Genomic DNA, 19,920 nt, shown 5'->3' with positions numbered 1-19,920 from the left:
AGAATATTGATTACAATATACAGACTTAGGACAAATTAAACAAGTTATAACAAGTTATAACCACATACCAGATATCCCATGCAAATCATAATGCCCATCTAACAGAAACACTTCAAAATTAGGCCCTCTAAGGTACTTGCAATAAAAAAACTGACATTCTTTAGGGAACAACTTTGTCAAAAGAGCATGCATGTCAAAGAAAGACCCATCTTCGGCTGAGAACTTGATTGGAAACCTATCCCCATCCATTGTCTGAACATTTACAATCCCAGGCAGACGGGGAAGAAACTGAGAACAAAAAATGCATTGGGCTTAATAACAAATTAGACATGGTAAAATAAGAGAAAAGAAGATAAGCGAGTACCAATTTCTGCGGGAGGCTGCCATTCGAAACATATATTAAAGCTTTCAAGAACTCAACAGGAAACCTCGGATCATAAGCCATACCTAAAACCAAAGATACAACATTAGAAGATAAACATTTGCTGTCACAATAGATTGAACAACACTAAATTATTCAACAACATACATATCCTCTGATTTCTGAAAATAGATAAAATGAGATAGTTAAAAGATTACGTCTTACCTAAATATGAAGTAAGTATACTCAATCTGGATCAATTACTGCTGATTTGCATCAAAAACTACTCACAGTTAGGGGTGGCAATTTCGGGTAACGGGTCGTGTTCGTGTCAGCAATCGGGTCGATTTCGGGTCAACCTAAAATCACTTAAAATTGAATAAAACCAAAAATTGAAGTTATTACAAATGAAATTCTAGTTTCGGGTCATTTCGGGTCCATTTCGGGTCTGTCGGGTGATTTTCGGGTCACTTTCGGGTTTCTGTCTCAGTAAATCGGGTTTCGGGTTGGGTCGGGTTCGTGTCGGGTTTCGGGTCGTGTCTGATATTGCCACCCCTACTCACAGTTAAGGCGCAGCAAGCTAAAGTATTAATCATACCCCTGCGTTACGGCTTCCAAGATTAATATTGTAATAGAAATCAAAGTTTTTCAACATCACTGCTTTAAGAAGATATTTGTAATAATTCATTTATATTTTATTCATTTTATACGGCCTATAAACGAAACTCATATGTTTATGTTAAACTTAAAAAAAAAGATCTCGACGAATTTTGATGCTTTGCTTTGAACTTATAGTTCATTATTCATTTTATTTTAATAATTCATTTCATATTGTACATTAGTCTACATTTGACATATATTAAAATGTTTAACAAAAAAATTGAATTGGATATTAAACAAATTCTTCTTTATTATTAAAACAGGGTAATTACAATATTCTTAATTTTGTAATTTGCAAAAAAAAATATTTTAACAAAATTCATAACTTCCTTGCTCATCTCGCTTAATTTTATAAATATGATAAATAGTATGTTAACCAATAACAACATTATATTAGCATTCACCACGTCAAATCGTAAGTAATATTTAAGAAAAATTAGGTGCCTTTATATATAATATAGGTAGTTCTATTTATGAGAAAAATTATTAACATTATATTATAATTTAAATATAATATCTTTTGCAAAAAAAATTTCTATAAATTAAAACTCGCGGTAGCGGCACAATCCTAGTACAAATAGATAAGTAGATTATCAAACACTTACTACCCTATAAATAAATCATTGAAACACTCGAATATGTTGCAAGTATATATTTATTTTTTATTTTTTTTGACAAAATGCATTCATTAAAACTCTCAAACACAGTCAGAACAATTCCCCGAACTGATAATACAACCTGATTGGGAAATAAAATGAGCTAAATAACTAGTCATTCTATTTTCAGATCGTTTAACAAACAGAATACAAATATTCTTCACAATAAAAATGATTACAAAGGTTTCTAGAGCAATCCAGTCGACACCAACAATCTTGAAAATAGTAGCATCACAATTGACCTGTGCACATAAAAAACAGGTGATAGTACCGTGTTCATACCCCTCAGTTACGCCAACTGAGGCTGGAAATACAGATGTCCCGATATATTGAACAATCTTTCGTTGTGCAAGGTGAGCTTTTGCGATAATCACTACCGTTTCAGATTCAAAGCTGGCTTCACAGATCTCCCGATACACCAATTGAATCATTATCAACGGACCAAAATAACAAAACTGAACACACCAAAACATATTAAAACACACAACCACTCCAAAAGGAGAGACACAAACCACTCCAAAATGAGAGACATAAAACACCCAAAAAGATGGATGCAAGAATCAAAAATCTCACCAAAAAGATGAAGATTATTGAAAATTATTGAAAAGAAAAACAAGAAAAACAAGAGAGAGCAGAATAAGATCTGTTTATTTAGATCGAGTGTATGAAGGTAGAGGCGGAGGGGAGGCGGCGGGTGAGAAGAAAAATGAGAGAAATAGGAGGTCGACTCTCATTAGGGTTTACAGGGAGGCGGCTCTTGGACACACATGTTTGTCGTGTGAAAAGTTGTAGAATAGTATATATTTATTTATTATTTATAATTCACTTCATTTTGAGCATAAAATATCTTATTTAACACAATCACCATTGTTATGTATAGGCTTTTTCTTAATGCTGCAGGTCATTTTCAGTGGTCGTGCAGGGATCCTCGCATCAAATTGTTCCACTTCATACTGTATAATGCATGCTCAAAACATTATCTACGAGACTGGTTCAGTAGATACCCAGAACACAGAAGATTTGTTGTAACTAATCCTGTTGAAAAGCTTGTATAGATGGCCCAAAGAGCGCTCAGACACGTGATAGAGAATTATTAGGCATGGACAATTTAGCTGGGCTGTATAAGTCATTTTTAGAAGTAATTAGTCTGCTAGAATTCCTGTTTTTTCAATATAGAGTCAAATTATTGTTTTGGGGTTTCTTGGGGATGGAAACCAACAATACAGAGCATTTTAACAATGTAAAATTTTGATGCAGAAGGATCAAAAACTGCTACATCTCTTCTCTAAAAATATTTCGTTTGGGGTAAATATTTTTAAAGAGGTTGCAAAAGAAAAAACTGATTCCAACATAGCTGTGCAATTTTTGCAGTCTTGAGAAGCCTGTCTCTGCACAATCTGATCAACCATCCGGTTAATCAACGAGAAAAGCTAATTAATTTATGTTTAGATTTAATTAAAGAGTAATGATAGGTACACAGAACTGAATACAGAAATGGTCATGGAATGATGTTGGTTGTGAGTTGTATGTGATGATATTAATATAAGTTTGTCGGCCACTATTCTTTATAGATAAGTGATTTCCTTGCCGAACAATATGATTCATCCCTCTACAAACTCCGACATGACACACCGGCTAATCTTACCTTATCTCCAGTTTCATTCATCATAAATTGACCCTAACCGATTCGCAGAAGGGCTGTCCGTCCACAGATGATCACCATTCAGCAAAACAACTCAGGGGACCATGAAACCTTGTCCTCCTCATGACACATGGTACATAAATGCAGATTTTGCTAACTCCAACAAGACATCATGACATCCTTTGAGTGAACTAACATAGCAAGGCAGTAAGATTTGAGCCGAAAGCCAGGATCAGCATTAGTTTCTGCGGATCCTGCATCAATAACTCTGTACGAAAGCATAGGAACTTACGAGTTCAAATTAGAAAAGATTTCACTACCTTAAGCTACTTAATATCATTTGTCAGGCCTGTCCTACTCCGCAAGGCCAACATGTCGAGTTAATAGAAAAGAATCTCTTTTCTGGTTCTTACAAATGAAGCAGCAAAAACAGAATGCAATATATAATATTGGTACTATTGAGCAAATTCATTTCAGTAGATAAGCACATAACAAATACGAATGGCTTCTTCGTCCCTCTTATTATAAATCCTAGTGTGATGGTTAATAAACATGTCACACATACTCCAAAACGCACTAAGGGCTTTTTTAAAACTACCCTTTACACAAAGCTAATATAACATCTTTCAACCTTACATTAACCTAAACCACAACCTCGTGATTCTTTGCTTCTGCGGCTTCTTTTGCCTTCAAATCCCTCAATGTCTTCCTCCAGTTAAAGTAGCTGCCAAACAATAATTCAATTTCTTCCAGATTTCGACCTTGTGTTTCTGGGAACAGTGTGTACATAAACACCCACCCGATAGCTGCAATCACGGCAAATAAAAGGAATGCACCACCAATAGTCATGGCCTTGTACATTGATAAAAATGTCATTCCAATGATGCCACTCATGCCACGGTTCACCGCCACTCCAATACTACAGCCCTGTGCCCTTAGCCTCAAAGGGAACACCTCCGAACTATAAACCCAAGCAATTGGTCCCATCCCACTCGAAAATATTGACACAAAAGCATACACAGCAAATATTGCCAAACCGACAGCCCAGCCAATAGTATGATCTGAGCGGTTAATAACCGTCAGTGATCCCGCCAGTACAAGTAGAGAAATAACCATACCCCCCATACTTGTTAACATCAGTGGGCGTCGTCCAATTTTATCTAGCTGAAACGTCGATATCAGAATAAAGACCGTTTTGCAGATTCCAACAGCAATTGTTGCCAGCAGCTTCTTATCATCACTTTTGATACCCGCTTTCTCAAAAATCCGAGGGCTGTACAGAACAACAGCATCAATACCACAAGCCTGTTGGAAGAAATGAATCCCAATGCCCGTAATTGCAGCATGGCGAACAGCGGGTGTAGGGTGAAGGATCAATTCCTTCCACACCGCCTCGTCTTTCTTACGTTTTGGAACTTCCACAACATCAGCATTACAATCTTTATCAATCCCAGCAGCTTCCTTGATATCAGATAGCCTCTGGTGAGCTTCTTCCTTGCTCGTCGAGGTTTTCTCCAGTACCTCCCTCGCTTCACCAAGCCGGCCCTTCATAACCAGCCAACGCGGCGACTCAGGCATATATAACACAAAAACGGCCAAAGCAACTGAAGGAAGTGCTCCGATCCCAAGCATGAGTCGCCAGCCTAACCAAAGTGGACATTTGGCAAATGCAAAGTTCGATACATACCCGAGCAACACCCCTGTCAAATATCACACAATTACACATCAGAAAAAATTTCGAGAAAAATTAAAAATCATGATCATAGATAAATTATCAGGTACTCTGTATCTCATCCGTTGTTATGATTAATTAGTGTACAAATTATAAGTGTGGGAGTGATAGCTACGTCATTCCTAAAAGTGTAAAAGAAACAACTCGTACTCCATTATTTGGGGGTGAGTCATGCGTACAGGACCACAAAATGTTCAAATCTATGATTCACATATGCATCCACAACGCTGTCAGAAACATATATCTAGCTCTTAGCGCAGCACATTATTTATATGGTCCAAAACAAATGTTAATAAACTACATAAAGAATAATATCAAAAAATCCAGAAGAACCTTGTTGTCATTCCGGGTCATGCTCACTCCTAATTTATTAAAACAGATCATGAAAAGAGCATGATCTTGTTGTCGTCCCCTGATTTGATTCCCGCTCACATTAGATTTATTAAAATATATGAATATTATATAACTGGAACGAGGTATAATTAGTTATTAACTTATTATACTATTTTGATTAACACAATGTTCATAATAAATAAATCATTATCTAAAATTATTTTATAAGTTAAATTATCGTTGATAGAATACAAACACTCTTGCAAGTCGCATTCTAATTCTAAAACGACTCCTCACCAACTAATTTTATAATATTTTAGTTTACAAAATGTCCTTCATAATTGTTCATGTTAGGGCTGTACATTCAATCCGCTCAACCGCATCAACCGCAACAACCACCCGCAACCGATCCGTGTATTATGGATAACCGCACAATGTGGGCGGTCGCGGATGGATTTTTTAATAACCATTAATTCGCGGTTTGGTTGCGGATTCATTTTTTTTAAAACCGCAAAAAACCAACCGCAACCGCCAACCGCACATTATATAAATTTAAATATTTTTATTATATATGTTTATATATTTACATATAGATATTCACATAAATAAATAAAAGTTACTAAATTAATGAAATTTGGATTCTTTGAGCAAAACCCAATATAAATTAGTCAATGTGTCCATGACTGTAATTTATTTCATGCTCCAAGTGAAAACTTATATCAGAGTGTATGATAGAATTTCTTTGTCTAACTATTTTAGCGGTTGAACCGCAACTCAAACCGCAACCGACCGCAATTACGTGGGTGGATTTGGTTGGTTTTTTTTAACCAACAGTTTGGTTACGGTTTGAGATTTTAGAAAACCGCAAGTTGCGGTTTGGTTCGGTTATTACCTTCCAACCGAACCAATCCGAACCGCGTACAGGCCTAGTTCATGTAGTATACAAAAACCCTCACTACAAGTAAAATTCCAATTTGGAAATGAAGTCCTTTACAAATAATTTTCTCCTGCCCCACTCCTATTCTAAAACGAATTTCTACTCTAGAGAGTTCACAATTATAGGATCTTAGTCAAACCAAAAATAGAATTTATTGTATCGAAAAATATATTTTTGATTAAAAAAACATGTAACATATATATATTTATATTAATATATATAACAACCCATATTTTGCAGCGATTAAAAACTAATACTAATTTAGAAGACATACGTGTCCAAGTGAGAACATTTTGTTTGTGAAAACATGACCCATATAAAAATACTATTAACATCACTCACTCCGCTGTATAAGGCTTAATTTCTGCCACATTATTTATATACATGAGATATTTGTGATAAACATCATGAACAATAATAGTCTTACTACATGTAAAAAACTAATTGCAGTTAAGATCATGTAATTATCAAGGAAACAAATATGATGTAGTCTACCATATCCATATCTGAACAAATTAGGAAAACTAAATATTTAACGTACCGGCATTAATGAAAACCTCCGGGAATGAAGTGAGAAAACCCCGGGACGACGCCGGAGCAACCTCAGCCGTGTACACCGGAGCGATCATCATAGCGTAACCAACTCCAAGTCCGGCAACAAACCGGCCAACCATGAGAAATGCAAAGTTTGTGGCAAACCCCATCAAAATGGCTCCCAGAAAAAATATGACGCCGGCTAGTACCATGGTGTAACGTCTGCCGATCCAGTCTGAGGTTCTTCCGGCCACGGCGGAGCCCAGGAGGGAGAAGATGTTGATTATTCCCACGATAACTTCGATCTGGACGTCTGTGAATCGGAGATCTTTTTTGATGTAGATGGCTGCTCCACTCAACACTCCCGTGTCTTACAAAAACACAAAAACAAACACACAGGTTAGATTAGCAGCTTTTCCGAACAGCAGTTTTTGGAATTGCTTGTTCCGCCAAAGCACAGGACATATGAAAACAGAACATATAACGTCACGTACATTTTAAAAGTTTCTACAAAATTCACCTTAGAAATCTCCGAAATCATATATATAGCAAGCATAACATGCTAAACATAATAATATATTATATAATATTTCAACTATGCTTAAAAGTCTCCGAGAAAAAAATGGTCTCCGTAAAATTCAACACTTCGTTTAAGAAGAATCTAAAAACATACCATAGCCAAGTAGGATGGAAGTCATGGAAGCTAAAATAGCACAGATAAATGCATACTTATTTCTTTTAGGTTTTTTGGGATTGTTCAAGGATGAGGAGTCGGCGAAAACTTCTCTGGATAGATCAGAAGTTCCGACCATCTTTGCGAAGAAAAGAAAAAGAGAGCAATTGCAGTACAAAGTGATAGTGGATGAATATTGAGTTTGGGTTCTGAGGCTAATTATTTGTACACTCAACTGCTTAAATAGAGCGAAGCCACTGCACTGTGTGCGGTAGAATTTTATCATTGATTTAACTCAACTAAAATATAATTATAGAGTGCTTAAATAGAGCGAAGCCACTGCACTGTGTGCGGTAGAATTTTATCATTGATTTAACTCAACTAAAATATAATTATAGAGTAATTTGTTTTAGCATTAGTTATTGATCACAGTGTTAATTTCTCACGGCATGTTAGTGTCCCATTCTAAAGTATATTATCGTGGTAAAAAAAGGAAGTTGTTGATGACAGTTGACGTTGACTCGTGCTGAATGACCATAATGTGACAACTTTTTTAAGGAAATGATTAATCACACTAAATACTAAATGAGAAAAATATTCAGAATCTTTGAGATTTGTTAAATTAGAGTACTGACATATCACTGCGGTCATAGTCGGTTGAGCTACTAATTTAGATTAATCGGAAATCGAAATTAATTGGATTGAAAATCGAATCTATAATAAAATTAAAAGATTATTTAATATTTATTATTATACTATTAGTCAAAGTATATAGCAACTACATCATATATTCCACAATTGTTCATAATTAAAGTAATATAATATTTTAAATTTTAATAATTTATTATATATACTTCGATTAAAAAAGCATAAAAATTAATTGGATTTTGAAAATCAAATATGTCATCTACATTATTGAGGAGTAATCGATTTATCGGAAATTTTTAGAAAACTAACTCAGACACGTTTTAAGAAGATTCTAAGTGTTCAGAGTTCTAAACCCCTGGGAAAAATAACAGGTGATATGTCATAACTAAATAATACATATTATATAAAAGAAATATGCATTTCAATAGTTTATTTTTCTTAACAAAAAATATAACTAATATGAAATAGTTTGCTATGTTTGGTCAATTTTTAAAAAGTGTAGCAAGATTGCAGATCGTCTATTATCATATTAAAATAATATATTTTATGTATAACAACTAAAATAATAATTATACATCATTTTTAAAATATAGTCAATTATATAGTCACTCTAATCAGAGCACATTATTTTGCATGTTCGACAAATTTTATGTAAGAGCATCTCCAACCCTCCCAAGCCCTTAGCTAAAAGCCCAGGTGGCTTTCCAAAATTAAATTTTATATAGCCAATGTTCACAAAAAATGTAACTCCAACCACAACAATCCCTTGTGTATAATTATAGCCATCCTCCTATGGATGACTATATTTCTCGATCCACTACAAATCTGTAGCGAATTCCACGTCATCTCCCACAATTTATTTTCCCCTTTCCCGCTGATTAGATATTATTTATTACCATGTTAAACTGATATATTCTATTTATAACAATCTAAATATTAATAACATACTATTTTTAAATTATAGCCAACCAATATAGCAAATACCATTGAAGCACAATGTCTTACAGGTTCAACAAATTTTACATAAAATCTTACAAGTCCAATTTAGCCAACGATTATAGCCAATGCCATTGGAGATGCTTTAAGAGCATCTCCAACGGTGTTGGCTAAAAGTGGTTGGCTAAATTGGACCTATAAGATATTATGTAAAATTTGTCGAAACTGTAAGCCATTTTGCTTCGATGGTACTGACTATATTGGTTGGCTATATTTCAGAAATAGTAAAGTTATTATTTTTTCAAGTTGTTATAAATAGAATGTATATTATCATATGGTAATAAATGATACGAAATCTTGCTACAGATATTGCTATAGGCTTGTAGTGGTTGGCGAAATATAGCCAACATCAATTGGTTGGCTATATTTTTAGACAAAGGTTATGTGTGGTTGGAGTGGAGTAAATTTCACATATTATCTATAATTTTTATTTATGGTATGATTTAATGAATTTTAGCTAAGGGTTTTGATGGGTTGGAGTCTGGAGATGCTCTAATCGCTACCGATCCATTTTAGCCAATCACTCTTTGTCAACACTTTTGAGGATGTTCTAAAATCCTAGCTAAAAATCAATAAATCATATCATAAATAAAATTTATAATAACATGTAAAATTTGTTCACTCCAATCACGTCCTTGTCTAAAAATAGAGTCAACCTCGTTATGGCTATATCCGGGAAACCTGTAAATAAAGTCATAAAGTTTGACTTTATGGCTATATGTCTAAAAATTTGTTAACATGCATGTTAATTATACTCCCTCCGTCTCTAAATACTTTTCCTGTTTGTACTTTTCACGTTTGCCAACACACATTTTTAATCGTTAATATCTTTCATTTCGTAGTAGCATTAAAAATAAAAACTTCACTGTATTAAAGTACTCGTGAATACGAATCTAACAAGATCACTCATGACTATATTTAGTTTTATAGATTAGATGTAAATTAGTAATTTATCTCATGTTATGAACAGTACCGACATCCCAAATAGGAAAAGAATAAAGAGACGGAGGGAGTATATTCTATTTATGATAATTTGGAATAATAATAACACGTCATTTTTAGAAAATAGCCAATCAATATAGTCAGTACAATCAAAGTAAAAATGTTTTACAAATTCAACAAATTTTACATAGTTTACATAATATATTAGAGCATCTCCATCGGGATTAACTAAATTAGTTGGCTAAATTGGACATGTTGAACATTGTTTAAAATTGTGCTTAGAGCATCTCCAACCATCTAAAGCCCTTGGCTAAAAGATGAGTTGGCTTACTTAAAATAAAAAAATTTAGCCAACAGCTTCAAAAACTCAACTCCAACCATGCTTACCTGTTGTCTATAAATTTAGCCAACCTCCTATGGATGGCTAAATTTGTCGAACCTCTACAGGTCTGTAAGAAAATCTGTAGGAAGATTGTACATCATGTATTACCATATTGAACTGATATATTCTATTTTAACAATTTAAAATATTAATACCATACTATTTTTAAATTATAGCCAACCAATATAGCCAGTACCATTGAAGCAAAATGTCTTACAGGTTCAGCAAATTTTACATTATGTCTTACAGGTCCAATTTAGCCAACGATTATAGCCAACGCCGTTGGAGATGCTCTTAGATGGTATTGGTTCTATTGATTGGCTATATTTTAAAGATAGTATGTCATTAATATTTTAGATTGTTATAAATAGAATATATATGATCAAAATGATAATAAAATGATATGGAATCTTTTTATAGATTTCTTACAAACCTGCAGAGGTTCAACAAACATAGCCACCATCAAAAGGTTAATCATATTTATAAACAAGGGGAATGTAGCATTAGAGTTGGGTTTTTTTTTACACAATCTCTATTATTTTTTATTTATAGTATCTATCAATAATTTTTAACTAAGGATTTTACATTTTTAGCTAGCTAACACCGTTAAAGAAAAAATCTTTAGCTAAAATTTTATAAATCATACTATAATTAAAAATTATAGATGATATATAAAATTTTGTTCATTACAATCACGCATTACCCTTGTCCAGAATTATAGTCAATCTAATGATGTTGACTATATTTGGCGAAGCTGTAGAGACGTGCAACGAGAATTCACATCATCTATTACCATACCATGAAATAATTTATATTTGGTCATTCTATTTATAACAAATTAAAACAATAATAAGATACTATTTTTGAAATATAGTCAAACAACATAGCCAAGTTTATTTACACAGTTTCTTACAGGTCTAATTTAGTCGATCAATTTTAACCAACATCGTTTGTGATGCTCCTAGAACTATGAGCTTTATTATTAAAACAAGAGGATGTATACATGATGTAATTTAAACATTTTTTCAATTCAAAGGATGTCGGAAATGTATGTAAGTTGCGTCGATCCATTTATGCATTAAGGCAAGTCTCAAGCAGGTGGAATGTTTAGTACGCCCAGACTGTCAAAAAGTTTGATTTTATTTAAAACGAAAAAGAATCTTCTATTTACAAACGGTTAGTGGGAGCCTATGTCATTTCTACTATTGTATGTCGATGATATATTACTTATACCTTCTCTACATGTTGTTAAGACTTGAGTGGGAGAAAAAATTCCTAGAGAAAAGATTTAGAAGAGACAACTTATTATTTTTTTGAATCAAGATCTATAGATATAGGTCAAGAAAGTAAATTGGCATGAGTCATTGCACATACATTGACAAGGTATTGCATCTTTTTGGGATCAAAATGCTAAAAAGAGATTTGTCCCGATGTTTCTTGGGATATCGATATCTGACAATAGTCCTAAATCATTGCATGAATAAGGACACATGAATAAAATTTTGTATGCCTTAACAATTGGATCTATCTTGTATACAATGATATGTACGCATCCTGATACTTTATATATATATTTTTTGAGCATGACAAGTAGATTTCGGTCTAGTCCAGGTTAAGATAACTGGGCAACTATTAAGAATATTCTTAAATTTTTGAAAATTAAGAATCCATTCATAAAGTCGAAAAATTAGTAATAAATATTACATTGATGTTAATTTCCTAACCGATAATGATGAAATAGTGTATCAGTCTGAATTTGTATTTTATCAATATAATGTTATTGTAAGCTGGAATAGTTCACAACAAGAGTCAATAACTAATTATATAATGCATATATATTAAGTTCATATAAATAATAAATTTACAGACCCACAGACTAAGGCCTTTTATCACAATTCGCAGTAAAAGTCGTGAAAAACACATTAGTCAGATCGGTATGCGATACATGTTGATTGCCTCTACTGCAAGTGAAAGATTGTTGGTATAGCTGCCTTAAAGAGAATAAATTATAGTTTAAATATCCTATTATAAGATTATCTTTTACTTATTAATAAGTATGTTTATTATTTTTTATTTACAGTGAATAAATGTTAACGAAATAAATGTTTTACAAATTATATTACGTATTTTATAGTTAAAGAAGTGATTGAACATGAGATCATATAAATTAAAAATATAATCATTCTTAAATATCTCTAGTCGTGATTTATTGTTGATGAGGATGATAATTATATATTAAGACTATTATGTTGATTAACGATGACCATATTTCAATATACATAAGTTTAAAAATATTAAATCAATATGTAGGTACATGTAAGAATATAATGTACTGGACTGACCCGCCGTGAAGATTATGCATGATAAGTTTTTAATTATGTCATAAATAGTTTATATAATGATAATGGTGTAATGATCTTCTAATTTGAAATTATTTATTTTTACACGAAAATTAATATAACTTGATTCTAGTTATCAAAAATTGTCTTTAACCTGGTAAGAGCTTATCAAACCATGAGGAGCCCTTAGTTAAAAACTTAGTTGGCGTACCAAAATAAAAAAATATAGTCAATCTTTTCAAAAAATCACACTACAACCATACACCTCTTGTCTATAATTATAGGTAACCTCATATGGATGCCTATATTTGTTGATTCACTAAAGGCCTGTAAAAATTCTGTATGAAGATTACACATCACTTTTTACCATATTAACGTGATATATTTTATTTATAACAATTTAAAATATGAATAACATACTATTTTTAAATTATAACCAATCAATATAGCTAATGGAATCGAAGTAAAATGTACAAGTTCAGCATATTTTACATAATATCCTACAAATCCAATTTAGCAAACCATTATAACCAACCCCATTGAAAATGCTCTAATAGTAAAGGTGCGTATGTAAATTATGAATCATGTGAGAAAATATGAATGATATAGATATAAGATTTAATCCTCCTATTTTGAGAGTGATATTATTGACCACTTAATTGAGTGAGACTATGAAATGCATGGTCGTACTTAATTATTTTTTTTTGAGTAGAAAATCAATTCAATAATGAAAAGTCATACGGCATCTACAAAAACAGTCTCGTTGAACAAACATAAAATACAAACAATCACTGATTAATCCATTCTTTATGGAATCACGCGATTTGTTGAAGATGAGATATTTACAAGCACCTTCTTCTCCACATCCGGTTCGAATTAATCCTGTTTGAGCAGGCCCGATCCTGAACTTTCAGGGGCCTTAGGCCAAAAAATAAATTGGGGCCCTCTTTAAAATTTTTGAAAATATTCAAATCATCAAATTTTTACTAAAATATATTGCAAAACAAGTTCCAAACAATAAGTAATGATATTATACACAATCCAACAATTTATAAAAATCGGACTGAAAATCTACCTGCTTGAAACATAAAAAAAACGGAATCTCCGATGGTTTCAGATCTAAAAATTCTCCCGAGAATAGATTCAGAGCAAAATCACAAAAACAAGAGAAATTAGACCGAAATCCACCGGCCCGCTTGGAAGAGAGACAACGAAATCTCTGATGGTTTAAAATCTAAGTCTCCCGAGTCTCTCGAGAAGAAGTAAAAACTAAGAAGAAAACAAATTAATGGGTTAAATGATGTTTTGGTCACTTAACTGACCGGAAACTTGCAATTGGGTCATCCAACTCAAAAAGCTTTCAGTCACATCATTGTACTCTTAAAAAATTTCATTCAGGTTACTCACCGTTACACTCCGTTAAATATTTGACGGAAAGCTGACTAAGCGGCGTGACTTGGCTTAAATAAATACACCGTGGCATTTACAGTCAGCTGAAGCTGCATTTTGGTCACTCAATTGACTACAAACTTGCAATCGGGTCACCAAAATTGCAAGTTTGTAGTTAGTTGAGTGACCAAAATGCCGCTTCAACTGACTGTACATGCCACGGTCGATTTATTTAAGTCAAGTCACGACGCTTAGTCAGCTTTCCGTCAAATATTTAACGGAGTGTAACGGTCAGTAACCTGAATGAAATTTTTTAAGAGTACAATGATGTGACTGAAAGCTTTTTGAGTTGGATGACCCAATTGCAAGTTTCCGGTCAGTTGAGTGACCAAAACGCCATTTAACCCACAAAATAATTAACTGATTCGGGGTTTTCCACCGGTGAAAACTGATGGAAGCCCCGTGCGGCTACGACAAGAGAGAGGCTAGAGAGATTTAGTGTTAAAAGAGAGGCTAGACAGGCTATATACTTGATGGTCGTACTTAATTGTTCATTTGGTTTAGTATTAAATAAATGAAGATTGAATTGTTAAGAGGGTGACACGTAACATGCCTCTAGTTTAATCAGTAGAGCATTCTCCATGAGACATACTCCCTCCGTCCCAGTGATTAGTATACGTATGGGAAGTGGCACGGAGGTTAAGAAAAAGTGTAATTTGGTGATGAAAAGTAAGAAAAGTGGGTGAAGTGGTGGGACCCATTAATATTTAATGTGTAAAATGAGTGTGGTGTTAGTAAAATAGTGGGACCTACTAATATTTAATGTATAAAGTGAGTGTAGTGGAAGAAGGTAGTGGGTGTAGTTAAGTTTTTTATATTATAAAAGTTTACTATTTTTGGTATGTATACAATTGATAGGACGTCCCAAAAAGGAAACTGTATACAACCCAATGTGACGGAGGGAGTAATTGTTTTACATAAAAGATAATTTTTTTTATATATATTTTAAGTTACCCAAGAAGAGCATTCTCTATTGTAAAAAAAAAATTATAGAGCATTCACGTGCTGGATTCGAAACGGGTTAAATATCAAAGTGGTCAAAAAAGTAGGGGAGGTTATATATCATTTGTCTCATCAATCTTAATAGGATATCATTTTAATCACTAAAATTAACAGAAAATTCTAAATATTTGTGAGCCGAGTAAAACTAATATTATTCAAGTTCTACACATTATTTTTTAATATTGCCACAACCAAATAAAATTTTGTAAATTCTATTATTTCTAGTAATATATTTAGAATTTAGAAAGTCTATTTACATTGTTTTAATTTATAGTTAATTTTATTTGTTTTAATAAAAAATAAATGGTAAATAAAGTTCTAAAAAATCTAAATATTCTATCAAAAATACTATTATCCATAACTTTTTACTTGGTTGTATTAACATTCACGAATATTAATAATGTGCAAAGTTCAATCAATATTAATTTTACTCCACAAACGCATATTAAAAGCTATTCATTTGATATTTATTTCTCATTCTGTCTCCCTTAATTGTTTATATCAGGGGATAGGGGCTCGATATGCATTTTAATGCTTTTTTTTAATTTTTTTCTTCTGAATAAAATAATAAAGTTTGAATTTTAATACAAAAAATTTAAAATCTTAAAACTAAGTTATGAAACTATGTCTAATATGTGCCTTAAGATATATGCCGAGTAACGTAAAAAAATCGCAAAGAAAGAAATGAGAGGAACAAATGAAATATAATTTTAGCTAATTCAAGTGAAAAGGTTAAGATCGGCCCATCATTTGACGACTCATTGCTTAAAATGAAGAAGTAAATTATAGATGCATAAAGTTAGTTTGGATATATTATTAAAAGTGTTTGGATACATATGACTTATTCTGCTACAATAAGCTCCAAACCCGGAAAAAACAAGATTTCTTTGCCTTTTTTTTTTGGCTTCTAAGATTTCATTTAAATGTTTCTCTTAATCTGCCACCCGATCGATAAATAAGTTGAAGTCACTCCTGCACCGTAAAAGCCTGCTCATGAGTATCCCAAAACCCACAGAATCTAATAATTACTTTTGTACAGGTGTTTAATAAAATAATAAAATATTATGAGCACTTTAATATGTTTTTTTTGACCATTGCTCTCTTTGTTTTTCTTAAGAAGACATGTGTTTGACCTTTCCAAGTAGCTGAATTGAATGTGTGTTTTGTGTGAACGGTGAACTGTGAACATCCATCACATGAAAATATGAAAAGCATGACGCATATATTTAAACAACTGCATTCGACAAGAAAGCTTAAACTTGTGTGTCATCAAAAATACATTTTCCGTGCTCGTGTCCTAGCTTTCTGCTTTCTTTTCTGATGACGGATATATAAACAATCATGTTGCGGATACATCGGCTTTTATTCTCTTTCTGATTATGAAACAAATAAAATAGAAATAAAAAGAAAAGAAAAGAAGGTCCTTTTTATAGTTGTGTGCCAAACATATCACTTAAGATTCTTCTGAAACTTCAAATTTGCCTAACTATGAATCTACGTTACAGCTAGCATTGCATGATACAGTATATAAGAAGTGGATCAAGTTGGTATGACAATATAAGGTACCCAATAATGTAGAATGTGACACCACCTCTTTACATCAAAGTAGTCTAGGAAAGTGACAGCCCGCACCAAGCTTCGATGTATAATGAATTCAATCAGGGGATCTAAGAGATGTTTTTCTCCGCGAACATCGGTGGTTTAGCTATACTTTAAAATTTATTTGCAACTTAAAAAAGTGTATTACTCTTTCCGTCCGTGTGATCTCTATACATTTTCGATGTCTCACTTAATTCTATACATTTCAAAACCTTTTCAAAGTGGTGGCTTTTTATAATATAAAAATCTCAACCACCCACTACTTTCATTCACTTTTACAAATTTGTCAATTATATATTGATGGGTCCCACCACTCTACTCACTTTTCTTTCTCTTTTCTCTTACTTTATACACTTTTCTTAATTTCTGTGTCCAATCCAAACGTATACATATCAAAGGGACGGAGGGAGTATGATTTATAAATGGTAAGTGTGTGAGGATTTATAAATTATTAAAGAATATGGTTGGATAAATTTAATTATTTATTTGTATTTGGTTGGGGAGAATGAAATGAAATGTAATAATTAACAATAAATAAAAATAGTGGAGGCAGCAGAAAAATTTTGAAAAAGAAATTGAATGAGTGCACAAAATTTTTATAGTAAGATATGAGAAAAAATAAGTATAAGAAGGAATGTAGCACCGTCTCTCCTGCAAATCCTAAAATTCTCTCTGCCTTTAAATAGTATTCTCCATTATCTGAGGGGCTTCCATCGGCTCTGATCAGTGGACAACTCCAAACTCTTTAATTTATATTTTCTGGTTTGTTTCCTTCGATATTCTTCCTCTTCGAGGATTTCTATCCTTTTGATTAAGTTTGGTTTGTTTTTCTAGATCTATATCATCAGGGCTTTTGATTTACTTTTTTATTCGATTCAAGCGGAGAATATCGGATTGAAGAGTTAATCATCAATCATGTGACTTCAACTATTAGATCTAAATTTTTAGTTTTATTTTTTTTTTCAATTTGCTTTTATTTCAATTTTCGACTTGTATTTTCAGGTTGTGTTCTCTCCAGGGCCGGCTCTACAATAAGGCAAACTAAGCAGGGGCTTAGGGCCCCAAACAAAAAAAGAGCCCCCAAATTTTTAAAACCCTTTTATATATATCTGCATATATAAATATTAATATTTGTTTTATCAAAAATTTGTTGAAAACAAACTTTTACTAATAATTTTAATTTTTTTAATATATTTAATTAATATAAAAAAATTTGATTTATTATTTAAAAATGAGAATAATTAAGTAAAGTATCATTTTTTTTGAAAAATTCTTGAAATATAAATTATTTTTATTATGTTTCCATTAATAATATTTATCATATTTATATGAATATTTGTTCAAAAACAAATATATATATATATATCATGAATAATTATGATGAAATTAGTGTTTGAGTTTGTCTTTTCAGTTTTCACTGTTGTGTGTACATCTATTTATAACTCTTCCTCAACGAATCGCTACTGAACTATTATAATTTTTTTTTGGTATCTTTCTCATCTTCATCGTTCAACATCCAATATTAAGATAAGGGTCTTGTATTAATAAATTTATATTATATCAAAAAAAAATTATATATAAATATGGAAGAGCCTCATTTTTAAGTTTTGCTTAGGGCCCCAAATTTGGTTGAGCCGGCCCTGGTTCTCTCAATGGTTAGAGTTTTGTTTTCTCTTCTTAATTTTAAGCGAGAGTCTTGATTTGATGATGAAATTTTGTATGGAATTCAGTTCTGATCGACAACTCAAACGATAGCTCTATCAAAGTATCATAGCATGATGAAAATGGTACCGCCAATTCAACGAAAAAGCATGAAGCGGGTACTTGTATTATTTGTATATACATTATCTTCAAAATATCGTTTATTTGTCTTTTCGTGAAAACAGGCGTTTGCTATTTGTTCGACACGATCATAGGTGTAGATGTCGTATGATTTTTTTATTATTATATCAACACTTTTGTTTCAAAAAAAGAAAAAAAAAAAGAATGAATGTAGCATTCTTTTGTGAAATGTAGAATAAAATATAAAGAATGCAATGGAGAAAATAATAAAATTTATAGGGTTTTGTTTATAACATAATGCAAGTTTCAATTCATTTCATTCATATTCATTCGACCCAGCTGAAATCTTTCATAAATTAAAAAAAATAGACAGAAGAAGATAAATACAAATGTAGAATTAGAAAGAAATAAACTAGCTTTTCTGCTCGTCTCCCGAGCTTGTTCCTTCCTTTACAAAAAATGAAGTCCGGCTTCTCGTTAACGTGTGTAAACTTCATAAAATTTATTAACATTTCTAAATTTTTAATAAGTATTATTTAATTATAAAACTTATATATTAACGAAATGTATTTTTATCAGATCTCCCATTTTGTCGACAATTTATATATGCTATAATACTGTAAACAAATAAGTAAAATCTATAATTAATTTTTAAAAGATATGTGCTTTTAGAAAGGGATTAAATAAATAAGGAACGAGTACAAACTACAAACTAAAGTATGTTTGGCCACAATTTGTTTTTTAAAAATAAGCTCTTGTTTTTTTAAAAAGTGAATTTTCTTATAATTTGTTTGGATATAAAAGTTAAATAGGTAATTAATATTCGTTATTTGATATAAAAGAAAAAAAATGATTTTTTTTTAAATTTGTTTGGATGTAAATGTTAAAAAGATGTTTTATATTCTTTATTACATAAAAATAAGTGTTTATTTCAGAAAAAATAGAATATGATGTATTTTTCTCCTTATTATTTGATATAAAAATAAGAGTTTATTTTGAAAAAATTAATGTATTTTCCTCCACAAAATAAACTCTTATTTGTAAAAAGCTAGATTAGTCAAACCGCTCTCAAAAATTTTGATAATCTGGTACAGCAGCGAGCTGCCCATCATTCTTGAACATTGACCAGAACTTCATTGTGTTTTCACAGTTTCACTTGTGTGTTACAATATTCAGTGAGCATTTGGGTTGATTTTTTTAGTGTTTGTATTGTTTTTTTTTTTGAAATAGTGTTCTCATTTGGCTGATAATTT

The 19,920-nt window shown here is 31.9% G+C and overlaps 1 protein-coding gene across 1 annotated transcript; it reads right to left on the bottom strand.

Moving 5' to 3' along the window:
* Positions 1-3,735: 3,735 nt before the first annotated feature.
* On the bottom strand, positions 3,736-7,819 carry LOC108215113 (putative polyol transporter 1). Its single transcript, XM_017387499.2, has 3 exons — positions 7,529-7,819; positions 6,863-7,225; positions 3,736-5,019 (listed from the first exon to the last, which is right to left on the bottom strand). The coding sequence occupies exons 1-3, from the start codon at positions 7,812-7,814 to the stop codon at positions 3,962-3,964; spliced, it is 1,707 nt and encodes a 568-aa protein (XP_017242988.1). The 5' UTR covers positions 7,815-7,819; the 3' UTR covers positions 3,736-3,961.
* Positions 7,820-19,920: the final 12,101 nt, after the last annotated feature.

The sequence above is a fragment of the Daucus carota genome, chromosome 1 (genome assembly GCF_001625215.2).
Source record: "Daucus carota subsp. sativus chromosome 1, DH1 v3.0, whole genome shotgun sequence".
Lineage (NCBI taxonomy): Eukaryota > Viridiplantae > Streptophyta > Magnoliopsida > Apiales > Apiaceae > Daucus > Daucus carota.
Note: the sequence above shows the minus strand (reverse complement) of the source record. Positions and strands in the feature narration are given on the sequence as shown.

Coding starts and splice junctions, on each gene's coding strand:
- LOC108215113 (XM_017387499.2), bottom strand. CDS start 7,814: ATGATAAAATTCTACCGCACACAGTGCAGTGGCTTCGCTCTATTTAAG. Junction 7,226..7,528: donor TTCCATCCTACTTGGCTATG/GTATGTTTTTAG, acceptor TGTTTTTGTAAG/ACACGGGAGTGTTGAGTGGA. Junction 5,020..6,862: donor GGAGGTTTTCATTAATGCCG/GTACGTTAAATA, acceptor GATATTTGACAG/GGGTGTTGCTCGGGTATGTA.